We start from the raw sequence: 17,206 nt of genomic DNA, 5'->3' as shown, positions 1-17,206 counted from the left end.
TTGTTTAAAGCCAGTGTGGCAGTAATAAACAGCAAAGGCTTCTAAATAACTTACAGCTATCCTGAACGCTTCAGTTTTCTTTGCGCATATTGATGGAATATTTCTGAAACATATTTCGGTCAAAGAGGCTTCCTTTTTAATCCTAGATATGTTATAGTCAGTAACTTCATGCAGGAAATTATGATGTACATTGTATTCGAAAGAGCACTTTATGATATTCTGAAGGGTACCAAAATAGCAAGAGTTTTGGGGTGCAGTTTCAATAAACAAGTTATTGGGCTTCATATAATCAGTGGAGATCATTCAAGTTTGTTCTAGAAGTTTTTTTTTTTCATAAACTACTGCTTTTAAAACTCCAGGTACTCTGTGGAAGACACAGGTGCAGTAAGCTGCATTAGCTGGACACCTGATAATAATGCATTTGCAGTTGGGTGGCAGCTTAGGGGTTTAGCTGTTTGGTCATGCTCAGGATGTCGATTGATGTGCACCATTCGACAAAGTGGATTGAATTCTATGTTCTCACCAATTGTCAAATCAGGGCAGGATTTGCCAAGATGTGAACCCCTTAGTGGAGGAGTTGCATTTATGGATTGGGAAGATCATGCATACCAGTTGTATGCTGTGGAATCACAGAATGCCAACAGAATGCTTGCATTCTCATTTGGAAAGTGCTGCTTAAATAGAGGTGTCTCAGGTGTTTCTTATCTTCGTCAGCTCATTTGTGGTGAGGATAGGGTGCTTCTCTTGCAATCAGAAGATGAGGACGAGCTCAAGATTCAACATGTTATTGTTCCGGTAAGCAAAAATGTCGAGACTGGTATGCCTATTTCTGAACAGAATGCTGTTTGGATATATACCGTCGCTTCATCTCATGTCAGTATGTCTTTGTCTGAACAGAATGCTGTTTGGGTGTATAATATCTTCTTTTCTCATGTTATGCTATATACATCTATATATATGTTCTGTCGCACACGCACACACACACCCCTTACACTTCATATGAAATAAGTGTTAGGTGGTAATTACTTTGAAATTTCTCTTTGCTGGCAGCAATCATATATCAGTCAAAATTGGCCAATTTTGCATGTCGCTGCTAGCAAGGATGGAACACATCTGGCAATTGCAGGTCAGCGGGGGTTAATTTTGTATGATTTACGATCCAAGAAGTGGCGTGTTTTTGGAGACGTTATGCAGGAGCAGCGGATTAACTGCAGGGGCTTGCTGTGGCTCGGGAAAATTGTGGTTGTTTGTAATTACAACGACATGAGCAAAATGTAAGCTCTTGACTGGTGCCTTTTTCAGATTATGCCAATGTTGGTGCTGTGTTAATTTCCCCCCTCGCTTTAAAGATTACTTGAAGGATTGCCTGTCCAAAATTATGATATGGCTGCTTGAATTTGTTACTTGCACTGGCTGAATTCTGTTGACAATTGCATGTAGAATGCTATAGTGAGAGATCCACTCTTCACATATATTTCAAAGCACTCTACTACCTCACACGACCTAGATTAGAATCACTAGATGAAAGCTTTCGTGAATTTCAGTACAAGAAATGACAATCCAGATATACGATACAGAAGTAAACGAGTACACAGTCAGCTAATTGAATTGCCACACAAGGCCCACATAAACTCAACACACTTTCAAGAAAGCTTGCAGCTCTGATGACGTTTATTATGAAGGAGTCGACTGCAGCTCACGCCTAACGGGTCTTGTTGCTGTTCATTCATCAAGTGCAAAGACACAACTAAGGACCCTACTGACTCGACTCGCTAGCTGCTGCTCTGCATGAGACCAACCGGACGAACCGACCTGCACACGACCCTCATCAGGTGCGTGATGGACAAAAGGACCGACCACCTTCGCTGCCCAACGCTTTGTAGAAGTTGCAAAAAGCCATTGCCTGAAACCGCCAAGTGCTACGCCGCCTTCATGCATGGGCTAGCCAATCAATAGTCGCCTTCTTGCATGGGCCAATCACACGCAGCCTCCACGTCGTCAAACACTGAACCGCCGACCACTATGCAAAGTGTAAAACAGAGGCCTCCCCATGAGGGAGTAGTATAGCCAATCCCAACAAACCACCCCTTGACCGAAATGGGGAGTAAACACAGACAATATAGAGAAAAGAAGCTGAGCACATATATCATGAACATCTAAAAACCAATCGAACCCGATCATGTCAGACAATTGCCAAACCAAAGCAATTCCAACAACGTGTTCACAATTCTAGAGCGCCCAGTTGTCTTAAACAGTATCATCAGATATCAAACCCGCTACCTCTGTTGTCGATGGAGTCTCACTTGCAACACATACCTTGTCTTTTGCTTTCTGTGCTTCTTTGTCTTTTTGCTTCTTGAAACATTGCCGCTCGAAATGACCTGGTTTACCGCAGTAATTACAGGTTCGTTCTTCAACTTTAGCCTTCCTCTTGTCTTTCATAGCATAGGCATGTTCACCTAGTGAGAATAGTGATTCCTCATGCTTCTCCTCACTCAACAACATGGCCACACACTCGAGGTAGTCTGCATCATCATCTAATCGAAGAATCTTAACAGTGTCATGATATTTTGGAGGTAGGCTCTTCAGAAGGATGGCCTTCCTATCTTCATCTTCTACCTTGGACCCAACTTCGTTGATTTGCTTCATGATAGACTGCATGCGGTTAAGAAAGATTGCCAAGCTCTTTGTGTCCTCCATTTTCAAATCAAAAAGTTCTTGCTTCAGAATAGCTTTCGAATGTTTCATACATATACCGAACAGTGTTTCCAGAATAATCCAGTTCTCTGTTGTGGTCTTTCCAACATCAATATGATGAAAATATTCTGGCCCCGGTGCTCAACCTAAAATACCGATTGCTTTCTCATCCCAAACTGGAATCTTCTCTGCTTCATGTCCACCACTCTTGGGTTTGTTCTCCGAAGTAGAAATCATGCTCCAGAGGCCTTTTTGCATAAGATACAAACGTGTTGCCAACTGCCAAGAAGGAAAATTAGGACCATTGAGCTGCATGAGAGAAATGGCCTTGATATAATAACACGGCAACGAACACCAAATCCCTTGGCAAAGGTCCCATGGCTGTTGCAAATAATCTTCAGTAGCAACCATGAGAAATGCTGCACATATGTATATTTTCTGGGAACTTGGCTCTAGAATGGCGACTCATAAACGACGACACAGTAATAGGAGAAACCTTCAACCACAAATTGTTACTTCGGCAGCATAAACAAGGACCCCTCGGAAAGCTCCAGCAAAGAGGCAGCTGCGACTGAAAATAGAAACCATGGAGGCTATAAACGTCCTGGAGATAAGGAATCTCAGCCTTGCAATGAAATGCCTTTGTGGAAGAAAATGACGTTGAGTTTGCCAATCAACAAAACAATGCCTACTGCAAATATATGTTGCAGGAAAAAGACGAGTAGCTCCTTGCTTGCAATGGACATCAAGAAGTGACTGCTATAAGCACAACTTTGTAGCCCAGCATCAAGACTTAACCCATAGTCCTGAGAAAATGGCAATAATGCCTCAACATATGAAACAGCCTCCTCTTTTTCAAGGTAGCCGACCAGCAAATCCTAAAGGAAAAGGGGCATTCAAGATGCAAAAAATGGCATGAAAGGAGTAGAGGTCGAGTTGCCGTTGATCGTTAGATGGTTTGAGAAGAAGCTTCATCTGTTGTTGTTGCTTGTTCCCAGCACAATATTGAAGCATGCTCCTCCTGAAACGTGGTTCTTGATGGCCTGATGCGGTGAGTGTGGAGTTCTAAAGGAGCTTCTTCTTCTCGACAATTTCCTCCGCGACGTTGATGATGAATTCACAGATTCGTTTTTGCTAAGGTTTCTTTCTAAAGTTATATTTGATCAACACGTGGCAAATTTTTTTGGGCATTCTTTGGCTAAGGTTGTTATGTAGGTGAACCATTGAGTTGACTGCCTTATTTTGTCTTTATTTATCAAGAGAAGGATAGGAAGTAATGTTTTTGTTCAGCCCATATTTTCAGCATCACCTTGAGTTTTGATTGCCATTTATTTGTAAGGGATTAGACACTGTGGGGTGTTCCATAAACCCCAGTAAGACCTTTCCATGGCCAAAGATACTATTGCGGTTGATAAGTTTGATGGAATGGGGTTCCATACTTGGTGGGTATCAATCGGATACCTTCTTATGTTTTAGGAAGTGTGCTCTCTTGTGAAGGGATCGAGAAAGATCTGAGATGGAATGAGGAAGACAAAGATGATGATGCGAAGGCGTAGTCAATCATCGCCTTAAACCTCACCCAAGATCTCATCCCTCATGTCTCGAAGCTTACAATGGCAAAGGATATGTGGGAGGAACTCGACAAGCTTAACGCTGTGAAGATAAAAAATTCCAAACTTGCTCTTAAAATCCAATTTTATGATTTGAATATGCGAGAGGGAGAAGATCTTGGTGCCCATATAGCAAGTTTAAAAAGCATCATGGCTCAGTTGGCGTTCAGTAATTCAAAGGTGGACATAGAAGATGTTATAGCGGTCCTCCTCAAGTCTATGCCACCTGCATATGATAGCTTTGTAACCACTCTCAAGAATCTTCCAAAACCCACCTTTGAGCGATGTGTTTCCTCTCTTTTAGAGGAAGAGAAGAAAGTTCGGGACAAGGCCTCTTCATCAGCATCCACCTCCTCGATAACCACTTCACAGGCTCTTTCCATGACCGGGAAATCACATCTAAAGTGTATCTTTTGCAAGAAGAAGAGGCACACCAAATCTTGTGTTTAAGAAGGATTCATCAAGAAGGATTCATTGAAAAAGAACTGCAAATGTGGGATGATCGGCCATCTTTCCCATGATTGTCCAAAGCTACCTGAAGGGCTCCTTTGAGCGTTTGTTTTCTTGTAACCCTATGGTAAAAGCATCTTGTATGAAAATGCCTCTCTCTATAAAGTCATATTCTATTGTTGGGGGATATCATAGCCAAAGAGTGTGTTGATGTGATGTGTTAGTGTGTAGTACTAGGAGATATAGTACTAGTGATTGTGTGAGTCATGTGTGAGTGCCATGTGTCACTATGGGACTTATCCCACAGTGGCACGTGGCACTACTCTTTGAGGACGATCGTGCAATAAGGAAGCCCCTCTTGCCTCTCCTGGTGATCGAGCATTTGCTTCCACAAGCAAATGGAAGACCAACAAGAACATTATTTGCAGGTTTTGCAAGAGGAAAGGACACATTGAAGCTCATTGCTTCAAGAAGAAGGAACATGAACAAGAGAAGCACCGTGCCAATCTCCTTGTTGAAGAACAAGCTCTACTTAAAGAGCCCTCCGAGGAGATACATGCAACTACAACAGAGGTTCACGGTGTCTCATTTGAGGAGCACTCCTAAAGTCAACGACTTCGAGTGCGAAGGAACTCTGAGAAAAACTTTTTCTCCTTCCTTAAATACTCTTATAGACCGGTTTTCATCCGCATACACCTTGGCTCTATCCATAGCTTGGCGGATATTAGCTCTCGCAAGTGCTAGCATCTCCCGGATCTGAACCACAAAGTTCGCGGCACTAGGCACTTTCTGAGGTACTCCAACTTAGTTGGATTGACTGGTCTATAACCATAGTTCAGTTCAAACGGACTGAACCCGGTAGAGGAATGTTTTCTATCATTGTAGGCAAACTCCAACAATGGCAACCACTTGTCCCATGTATGTTGCCTCAATGACACATATGCTCTCAGCATATCCTCTAAAGTCTGGTTGACTCTCTCCGTCTGACCATCCGTCTCAGGATGATCCCCACTACTCATTCCCAACTTAGTCCTTAGTGTCTCAAATACCGCTGTCCAAAAATGACCGGTAAATCTGACATCTCTGTCTGACACTATGGATCTAGGAAATCCATGCAGACGAAATATATGTCTAATGAAGAAATCCGCTACTTACGGGGCACTAATAGACTCTCTAGTCGGAATGAACTGAGCCATCTTGGTTAGACGATCAACCACCACAAGGATAGAATCATACCCTCCTTGTGTCGTAGGTAGCCCTACAACAAAGTCCATGGAAATGCTCTCCCACTTACTTAGTGGTATTTCCAAGGGCTGTAAAAGTCCGGGTGGCTTCATCCGCTCGGCCTTACTTACCTGACACGAGAAACACCGTGTCACATATTCATGAATATGCTTTTTCATCTTTGGCCAAAAGAAATCTCGCTTCACGAGATCATATGTCTTTTCTATCCCTAGATGTCCCGCACATGGGCTATCATGGCACTGTCGAATGACTCTCTGCCTGAGATCATTCTGACTAGGAACTACTACCTTGCCATTCCTTTTCAGCATACCATCCCTTATGGTATATCTTGCATAAGTTTGGCCTTTTCTGGATGCCAGGTCATCCTTTTCATTTTTCCCGGGTTTTAACACATGAGCTTTAGGCCATAAGCTCTGGACAAACTCATTCACTTTTTGAGTTTCTCTTATCTCGGTCATGAGAGCACTCTCTAATACCGTGAAACTCAGGTTGTGCATAATGCGAGACAACGCATCAGCAATCTTATTGTCTTTTCCTCTTCGGTACCGAATCGTTAAATTAAACTCCTGCATGAGCTCTGCCCACCTAGCTTGGCGGCCCCTCAGGTCAGGCTGTTTACAAAAATGTTTCAGAGTATCATGATACACATCCACATAAAACTCTGAACCATACAAATAATGCTTCCATGCTTTCAAAGCATGGATAACAGCATACAACTCCAATTCATGAGTTGGCCAATTCCTTTGAGAGGGAGAAAGCTTCTTGCTTTCAAAGGCTACTGGCCTTCCCTCTTGAAGGAGGACTGCTCCCACCGCAATGCCACTTGCATCGGTTTCTAGGAACAATAGTTTCTGGGGATTAACTATTTTTAACACCGGTCCTGAGACCACAGCTTGTTTTATGGTGTTAAAACTTTCTTGTTGATTCTGTCCCCATATAAAAGGTACTTTATCTGAGGTCAGATCAGTCAATGGCAATACTATTCCGGAATATCCTTTGATATGCCTTCTATAAAACTGGACAAATCCCAAGAATGATCGCAACGCGGTCGGACTCTGAGGGACTGGCCAAGTCAGTATCGCAACCACTTTCTTCGGATCCATTTCTACCCCCTGTGGAGTAATTATGAACCCTAAATATTCAAGCCTAACCATACACAGTATAGTTTTCTTTTTATTTACATAGAGACTGGCTTTCCTCAAAGTACTGAACACTACTCTTAAGTATTCACGATGCTCAGTAATACTTTTATTGAATATCAGGATATTGTCAATAAAATGTACTACGAACTTTCCAATATACGGACGTAGTAAATCGTTCATAAGCATGACGAATATAGCCGGAGCATTGGTAAGTCCGAAGGGCATTACCAAGAACTCATAATGACCAAACCTGCTTCTGAAAGCGGTTTTATGCACATCCTCGGCTCTAATCCGGATTTGATGGTAGCCACACTTAAGATCTATCTTGCTGAAAATCACGGCTCCATGTAATGCATCTAGCAAATCATCAATCCGAGCCATCGGATACCTATGCTTAACAGTGATATTATTCAATGCTCTGTAATCTATACAGAGGCGAAACGTATCATCCTTTTTCTTCTTTAATATCACTGGCGAATCAAAAGGTGAGAAACTTAGTTGAATCTGCCCCAACTTGAGGTATTCTTCCAGTTGTCTACGCACCTCCGCCTCTTCAGTAAAACTCATTCTATAGGGAGGTCTATTTATAGGTTCTGCCCTCGGAATCAGTTCAATCCTATGCTGAACATTCCGCATTGGAGATAACCCATAAGGTAGTTCATCCCTAAAACATTTAGAGAACTCCTTTGTTATAAGATTAGCCAGCTTGGCCATCTCACCACTTTGCGTAACATTAGTGCTAGCCGAAGAATCATCAACCGGCTCTACCGATGCTGTGCAAAGGAATAAAAACTCTTCTTTAGCTTTTCGGATTTCCATCACGGAAACCAACGGTCCCGGAGGTACATCTTTCTCACCTCGCAAGACATAAAGCACATCATTCATCTTGAATTGATATACGTGCTTTTTCCAATCAATGGCTGGATTCTTCCTAGAATGCTACGCCATACCCAAGGCTATATCTGCATGAGCAAGCTTGGTCATTTCAAAATCAAGCTTCTCAGCATAGTCCTGAATCCGAAGCTCCAACTGGGTAACCCTTTGGTCCCATACTTCAGTTGAACTTCCATCTGCCATCCTGACTATATACGCATAGTCAGATGGGCTTGTCTTTAATCTCAGCCTCTTCACGAGCTTGGAGTTAATTACATTGTGAGTTGACGCCGAGTCAAACAACACAATGACATCATGATTGGCCACTTGCCCTTTCATTTTAATTAACTCCGTATCATTAAAGGCTGTATACCCCGTTGCTGCGGCCTTAGATAGGATGTTATCAGGTGCACTCGTCACTAGCTTAGCAACAGACACACATAACAAACAAGGTACTAACCTCTGAGAAGATCCCGCTAGCTGAATCTGCATCTCTTCAGCTCTGGGACTTCCCTCCATCTCCACGTCGCACTCTGAGATCACCATCTCAGCGATCCGACAATCTTTGTTACGTGGACAATCCTTTCACTGATGAGGCCGAAGGCAACCAAAACAAAAGCCTTCTCTCCTCGCTTTTTCCCTTTGTTCTGGGTTCAAGGGAGACTTAGACCAAGCCCGGGCTGCCATTGGGGTTACTTTCCTTTTCACTCCAATGGTGGTACTTGGTTTAGGAGTTTCAGCCGGTCTCGCCTGCTTGGCTTGACCACTCGGCTGCGAAACACTCACTCTACTAGTCCACTTCTTCTTAAACCCAGATTTCTTCAGATACCCATACTGGGTTTCGACCTGTGCAAACCCACTTGGCTTGCTGCCCTTGGCATCCTCATAGTTCAGGGCTATAGCTATTGCATCATCTAACGTGTTCGCGTACTTAGCCCGAACTTCCATTTTTATTCGATCATTCAATCTAAAAATGAAATCTTTCATTTGGATTGATTGAGGCAGGGGTTCGTCAACCTTCATTACACTCTCTCGAAACTTATCAGTGTACTCTGCCACTGATAAATTTCTCTGACGAAGGTTCCTATATTGATCCCAAGCTCGGGATGCTTCGTCAGGAGGTAAGAAGTGTTTTCTGAACTCTCTTTTAAACCCCTCCTAGGTAGTGGATGCTATACCATCTTTTTGTTGTTTAATCCACCTCCGATCTGCTGCCTCTAAACATGTGGGTGGCCTCACGGATCTTCTTGATGTCATTTCTGATTTCACAGATGGCGAACGCCTCGTCCCATTTGTGTAACCAGGTCTCAATGACATCGGAGCTACGGTCGTTCATCCGACCAGAATACTTTTCCGGTTTGTAATTGGCAATATTTGGCACTTTAGCCTTCCTAGGCTCGACCGTATGGACACTAGACTCCGGTTCCATTGGAGCCTTTCCCTTCTCCTCTCGAGAAGGTCTGGCAGACAAACTATGTATCGCTCTCCTAAGTTCGGACTGCCCTGCATCGGCCTGTAATTGCTGCGCTAACAACTGTTGCAAGACATCCTCCAGCAATGCAATCCTGCCAGATAAAGTGTGAGCCACTGGGCGCGACACCTGCTAGGTCGGCCGGACTCCTGATTCACCAGGGTCCCTCCTGGAAGCTCCTTCTTCTGCTTCCATTCCGTTCAATGGGTGTTTTGTGTTTTGTTTTGTTTTGGGGTTTAAAAAAAAAAAAAACACCACTAGAAAGCTGTATTTACAAGCTGACACAATTCAGTGTACTAACAGTCTGACACAATTCCCTATACTAGGGAATTCCTGCAATCCCACATTCACACTGATCAGGCATTTAACACAGGCATATATCTCAGGTGGCGCTTTTCCCTATACTAGGGAAATTCCTGCAAACTGACTCTGACTGAAGCACACATGCATACACATAGGCATAGTAAACTGTAGACTCTGCTGTACAGAAATAATAGGCTGCACAAAAAAAAACTGAAATCTTATAATGAAGGAAAAATTGATGCTCCCTGGAAGCTCCACGCAATTCGAGTCCCCGAAGCCTGTAGCCTCCACATACTGTCTGCTCGCAACTGATACGATCTTTGTTTTCTTTTACTTCTGTCAAAGCGTGGCTCTCTGTTTGGAATCTGTCACAGCCTAAGAGAGGTCTGCGTGGCCTTGGACGAAACAGATAGGTTGTTCGTCAACCTATCGTCTACCTTCACCAGCCCCCCTCTTCCACTTATCGCTTTGAAGGCCTCCCGTAACACGATCCCATTTACCCAATGAATATATTGCCTCTGATATTTACCTGGCGTCAACAAAGGAGACGGCCAGATCCCGTGACTGTTGAACAGCACACGTGCATCTCATGCCCACGCCGATCCTTGTCACACCTGCGCTCCAGATCACCGCTCACGTATTCGCTGCCCACATCCTGATTACGGCCACCTTCTCGTCGACTAGCGCTCCACGCTATCGTCCACTGCGTCGTTGCAGTCTGCCCGTCGCGTGGGGTTTATGACCAAATGTTAAGACTAGCTACAACTATGCCCCACTTCTCGTCGCAATCTACGTCAACAGAGATCACTTCGATATTCGTCGATTGCCCTGCATGGGATCTCCGTTAATGTAGTCCAGCGCCAATCGATACGTAGGCCAATTGTCCGTCGTCATGTCGCAGCATCACACAGTCAGCCCGTCGATTTGGCGCTCAGGTCCTTCGACGATCCATCTCTATCCATCACGTGAAGGTCACAGTTGGACGACTCGCCACCTACGCTCCACGCCTATCCGTCGTCAGCCACCAAGCCTCATGGACATTTCCTTATAACCTGCGACCCTTCAATTCCATCGAATTGCCTTACGGGAACTCTCCGCTCCAGCAATAGCTTAGACACCTGCGTGTCCCGCTCTTGCACGTCACGTTTCCCGTGCCTGGCCTGGGCTCTGATACCAAAATGTAACAAATAACTATCTAATTTCTACTGCAGATCACGGGAGCAGCACCATGAATCACCTCCCAGCCAAATCTTGCTGAGGCTGACTAGCAGACAGAGATATTCCGTTTGAAATCATATGTGAATAGTTTCCTTCTCTTCTCTCTCAAGCCTCAACAAGCCCCAATTCCCTAGATAGATCTAGATGCCACATGTCATCCATATAGGGCCTTTCTAATGCAACATTTCACCCCTCTTGGGATGCATTAAATTCTTTGCCCCTGGGCACAACCTTTGCATTAGGCCCTTGGCCTTAGATCTACCTAGTCTGGTGCTATCAGCCCTCACCTAGGACCTTGACATTAATTCCCTCCCGATCATTTACATGAAGCGCAAACAAATATATTACAAAGATAGATCCTTTAAGGGAAATGTTGACTGATTCTTCCGAGGTCATGCCACCTCGGCTAGAGCGTAACACAGACCCAATTCTGAAGCAATCCTAAGGCAGATTTGGAGGGCTGATGCAGTCATCCAAGGCTCCACTCAAAGGCTCTTGACAAGACAGGTCCTGCCATGTTGGAGCAGGCCCTTGGGGGTTTGTAGCAGGTCGAACAGGCCCGCGGAGGCCCGTCAAGCTGTGTTGTGGCCAAGAGGCTGTGGTGGAGCTGCTCCATACGGGCCTGGAGCAGGTCCACGACCTGCAGGTGAGCTTATAGCAGCCTGCAAACAAGAGGGAAGGTAGAAAGCCTAGCCGGGGTGTGTAGCACCTAATGCGCGTGCGCGAGAGAAAGAAAGAAAGTCTATTAACGTCCACTAGAGACATGGGACAGCAAGAAACCCTCTAGTACATCTGCTTTAGGGAGGGCACATGGCAGCTCCCAATAAGTGTAAAAAGCAATGCACATTATTTTAGAGTACCGACATAATAGTCTGAAAGAGTAAACAGCCATATATCAGTTTAAGACTGAGAGTCTTTTGGTTTTGATTTAAACTCTCTGATTAGGGCTGCCCATTTCCATCCTTTCTCTAGCAGCCTTGACTTTAGCTAATTCAGTTGCCTTATTCTTGAGTTGAGCCTTTGTAAGCTCCTCTGCTATCCATACTTTGGTACCCTTCAGCTTGTAAGATTGCCGAAGAAGCTTGATCCGCATATCTTCTGACTTCAGTGTAAAGATTGCATGACCTTTATAGTGCATAATAGAAGTTGGCCTGGAGTCATCATCATCCTGCTCATCATCATCCACCCAATCAATGTTGGGCAAGCTTGCTTTGATCTTTGTCAATATTTCACTATGTGTGTCCTCGTCTTTGTATAAATCTTTTGGGAGTCCCCCTATTCTAATCTTCAGCGCATTATCACTTCTAGCTTCGTGTTCTTTGATCTCTGCTTGAACATTAGACTTACTTGCTTTGGTGTCCACTTCCACAATCACTTCCGTCTTAGCAGTTTGTACTTCAATGCGAACAAGATCTTTGACTATAGAGACTAGTTGCGGGGTAGAGAGGGAATCCTTACAAGATTTTACAGCCTCATCAATTACTGCCTGCTTAACAGGCCCTTCCAGAATGTGAAGTCTAGCCTTTGCTTTTGCCAGTTCCAATCGTAGCTCTCTCACTGCTTGCTGCAGATAAAAAGTCTGATCTTGTTGCCCAAGGATGGGTTGTTTTGAGCCTTCTTGTTGGTAATTTCGTGCATAAGGAGAGGGTGTCATGGCTGCAACTGTGGAGTACCGAGTCCTGATGGAGGTTGAAGGAGTTGAGGGGGACTTGGAGGAGAGAGTAGGTCAGTCCATAATTGGCTGTCTGTTGAACCCCCTAGCTGAACCTAACCCTGGGGTTGGGTTTGGGGTTTAGCCCAACTCAAGGTTACTGTTTGTGTGTTTGCTGCTGACGGGCAACGGGGTTGTACGAACGGAGAAGTACGGACAGAGGGGCACAGACGGGGCTGTACGGGCGGGAGCGGTACGGAGAGAGAGAGAAAGAAAAGAAAGAAATTTTATTAGAGTCTTTGGAAGACCGATGGGTCTATGAGACTGAAAGAAAACCTGATACAAATCACAGTAAGGGTGGAGGTACTGAAACGAGCATCATCACCCGTGCTGAATCCTAAGTCTGATGGTTTGAAAGGTTGCATCTAGGTGGATTGGAGAAGCACCAAACTCGGCCTGAATGATGTGATGTGGTATAGACGGTTTCCCTCGGATCATCCGTGAGAGCATGAGGATCTGCAGGCGCTCCACCCGGGTCCACTCTATCTCTGACATGTCAGGCCCCCAACAAGGACTACCATACATACTGACTGGTCGAACCAAGGAGTCGAAGAGAAGAGCCTTGGTCCGAGGGTCTTGGAAGTGGGAGTGGAAGCATTGTCTCTCTAGCCAGAGAGAGAGAGAGAGAGAGAGAGAGAGAGAGAGAGAGAGAGAGAGAGAGGTCTGCAAGAGGCCTTGCGGGCCTATGAGACAAAGTGCGAATCCAAGAAGTACCTCATACAAGCAACTAAGGGCTGAAGCAAAGAGTTCACTAAGACCCTTTGCTGAGAACTGAAAGCAAAAGCTAAAACGGTAACATGCTCAGCTAGTGAACAAAATACTAGATTAGCAAAGTAACAGAAGCGTGTCAGGCGCTTAGGGTGGTCAATAACAATTCATGCTAGCGCAACATGTTCTAGCGTGCAAAAATACTTTCCCAGAAATGCTATGAAATGCTACATGTTTTGGTGATATTTAGGAGAAATTGAATGTAGTTGCTTATAAATGGTAATACGGGAAGGGTAAAGTCTCAAGGAAACATTATGATAATGTTACATGTGATGATAGATAGATTAGTCTTTTGATGATCATTTTAATGAGATCATGTAAATTATTCACAATGCATGCATGGCAAATTTGAATGAAAAGGCATGAAACAAATGAATGGAAAGACAAATGGTTAAAGCATGGGAGAAATGCACAGACTAATCCTCATTCAAATAGCTAATTCTCATGCTTTGGTCTTTAGGACAACAAAAACTCTAAATTTGTATGATTGGACTTATTCTAGTCTTACAAAGGTATATAATTCTCATGCTTTGACCCTCTCTTGTGCATTAGCCCGTTGTTAGCATTAGCAGCCAAGAACTTTGCATTTGTTTGAACCCAAAATGAGGAGACAAGCCCCAAAGATAGAGGACAATGCACATCTTCAAGCACACACCCTAAACATTCATAAATTGTTAAAGCATGGGAGAAATGCATAGACTAATCCTTGTTCAAATAGCTGATTCTCATGCTTTGGCCCTCTCTTGTGCATTAGCCCGTTGTTAGCGTTAGCAGCCAAGAACTTTGCATTTCTTTGCACCCAAAATGAGGAGACAAGCCCCAAAGATAGAGGACAATGCACATCTTCAAGCACACACCCTAAATTATGAGAGTCCTCAAACTCAATGATGGTGATGATGCATGCATCAACGTATCTGTTGCTTGTGACTGTAGTCCGTCCATTTTTACCACTGGTTACTTGTTCTTCTTCTCGGCATAGGTGCTCTTGTTTTAGTGATTTTCATCATTAATGTAATTGTAAAAGCAACTAAGGACTAGAGCACGTGTGAGAAATTATTCAAGGACACATCTTCAAGCACACACTCTAAACATTCAAGAATTTATGAGACAAAGAGGCCTCAAATTCAACAATGGTGATGATGCATATGCATGCCCGTTTTAGAAAGTTTCGGTTGGTTTTTCTTTGCTTGGAAAATCTCGCTCAATGTTTGGGAATACGTTGGAAAGGTCACCTCCGCATTTGTAAGCCCCCAAATGAGGAGAGCGTGGGGGAAGGAGACCTAGGGCAGCATATGCCCAGAAAAGAGAGAAGAGAGGACAAGGGTACCTCGCTGCCAGGCAGAATCTGTAGGAGCACAAGGTGGAGCAGAGGGCAGCAGCAGGGACCCAAGAGCAGAGGCTATGAGCTCCCGAATGGCATGAACAAAAGTACGGATCAGTACGGGACTGAGGTGCTCACGTCTGTCAGTTCAGGGTACCAAAAGAGGGCGCAGTAGAGGCGGGACAGATCAGCACATGGGTTGGCCAAGAGAGAGGCTGGTTGGGCTGCTTGGAGTCAGCCAACCAGGCCTTATATAGGGCAGACCTAGGGGCTGGGTCCCTGCCTTGATGTGAGGGCCAGTGCCCTAGATTTGTGGGCCAAGGGCCCCTAGTTTTGAGCTAGCGGCGGTTTTATGGAGCTGTTGAATCCGCTGTAGGGCAGACTGAGTAGGCCCGTTTAGTGCAGACCAGTCGGTATTTTTTAGGGCCCAGCTAACAAAGAGCAGCAGTCCAGCAAACAAAGAGCAGCAGTTCACACACCCTCAGGCCTACATATCTCTATCTACCGCATATCTCTAGATCACTGAGCCCATGTGCTTCACCGGGAGCATATGTAGACTCTCCGTCCAAAGGCCTCAGCTCCCTGCTGCCCTAGAAGACAGCCAAGGCACCAGCCCTATGTGAGCTCAGTCGGCAGCCTTTCTTGGACTCCTCGGGGACAGATTGGAGGAGCGACTAAAAACCGTGCGAGCTGTCTCATAGGAGGAGGCGGAAGAGGTGCTGCGGGGTGCCACCGCTGGTGAGGGAGTGTGAGGGTTCGTGATGGGCTCCTGTGGGATCATGAAGGGTGAAAAAGGCTTATCTGGCGTGAAAGGGACACGAGCAGTTCACACACCCTCAGGCCTACATTCACGAGGCAGAGGAGTTCAAGAAAGGCTTCAGACTGAGCTCACATAGGGCTGGTGCCTTGGCTGTCTTCTAGGGCAGCAAGGAGCTGCGGCCTTTGGACGGAGAGCAAACGCGGGCTCAGTGATCTAGAGATATGCGGTAGATAGTAGAAGCACCTTGTGACAAGATCAAACGACCACGCTGAGGTGGGACTTTGGATCTATCTCTTTTGTATTGTGTCCATAGCTTTAGACAGAAATATATTCTTGTCGTGGTTTCCATTTCTGGCTGGATCATTGTCTATTTACTACTTTGCACATCTTTTGAAGCACATAAGTTAAGAAGTTTGCTATCCCACTCCTCACACACTTTTTTGTGAATCCAGTAACTATATTATTAACATGAAATCAATGTACATAACATTAGACTCCAAAAGAGAGCCTAATGGAAGAACTCAAAAACAGTCAGAAAACACTTCAAGGCTAGTAGCATCCAAGTCCTTTGCAGCATAACTATCATATAGGGATTGCTTGAGGGACATTCTGAAGAAAACATATGCCTGAGGGAGCTGTTGGCCCATCCTAGAATGCAATCTCTGTGTCCAAATGGTCCATAGTACCCAGAAACGAGTCTAGTGAAAGAAAAGGAGGAATGGAGACATTTGAGATGAGAGGCATCCAAACATCTAGAAGAGTTTCCCGAATCTGATAGAGGGAAACCGAAGCCGCAGCAAATGAGAGACATGAGTGATCAATATCCGAGAGTGCGGGCAAGACCATAGTAGATGGGGAACTGTCTCGCGGTGATGAGAGCAACGGGGGCAGGAAGGGGAAGCAATGCGACGTGCTGCCAATTTGGCCCCGATGGAGAAAGCTCCCACTATACATCTCCAAAAGAAAAGCCTCTGTTTCAATGGCAATTTGGCTTTCCAAATTTTCATGAGTCGTGATTGCCACAAGATAAACGCCTATCCAGATTCCAAAGAGTGTTGGCATGCTTATCAATCCATGGCGGTGGAAGAAGAAATCTGTAGACTGTCGAGGAGGCCAGATTATGCATGGAAAGCGAATAGGTAGCAGGAGATAAGGAAGTCAAATTCCAGTCCAGTAATCTGTCCTGTGCAAACAGTGGAGGAACATGAACAAATGGTTGTAACATAGTTGAAAGTGTTCTCCAGATGGACCTATGATGTAGACCCAAGGAGAATGTCCTGCAAGCTTGTGGAAATGAAAGCATATAACCTTGTTGATCCACAACATCTCCAACAAATCTTATGCCCAATTTCATAAGATTATATGCTTTAATAGGTGCCTGTAAAGCTAGAGGCGATTCAAACACCTTGCTCCAATGAATGCTTTCCAAGCGAAGGGAATTACCATGATGAGAAGAAGCACCTGTCCATTTAGCATAAGAGAGAATGCTCTTCCAATCATGAATAAAAGCAGTAGAAAGAGGACAACCAGGAATTTTCCCCTGAAATGTGGTCATGACTGCTTCCCAGTGATCTGTAATCCAATGCCCATATGCATGGGATGTCATGTTTCCACACATGGCTGCTAGCAGAATAGCC

At 44.7% G+C, this 17,206-nt stretch overlaps 1 protein-coding gene across 1 annotated transcript in view; it reads left to right on the top strand.

Moving 5' to 3' along the window:
- Nucleotides 1-17,206, top strand: part of LOC147902253 (uncharacterized) — a 171,157-nt gene that overhangs the window by 28,780 nt on the left and 125,171 nt on the right. Inside the window, exons 6-7 of the mRNA XM_087374827.1 lie at nt 360-795; nt 1,051-1,274. Of these exons, the coding sequence (XP_087230953.1) occupies nt 360-795; nt 1,051-1,274 (660 nt within the window). The remainder of the gene's footprint in view (nt 1-359; nt 796-1,050; nt 1,275-17,206) is intronic.

The sequence above is a fragment of the Dipteris shenzhenensis genome, chromosome 5 (assembly GCF_047967505.1).
Source record: "Dipteris shenzhenensis isolate YYH24624 ecotype China chromosome 5, Dip_SZ_1.0, whole genome shotgun sequence".
Lineage (NCBI taxonomy): Eukaryota > Viridiplantae > Streptophyta > Polypodiopsida > Gleicheniales > Dipteridaceae > Dipteris > Dipteris shenzhenensis.
The sequence above is the reverse complement of the archived record's forward strand: the minus strand, read 5'-3'. Positions and strand labels throughout refer to the sequence as shown.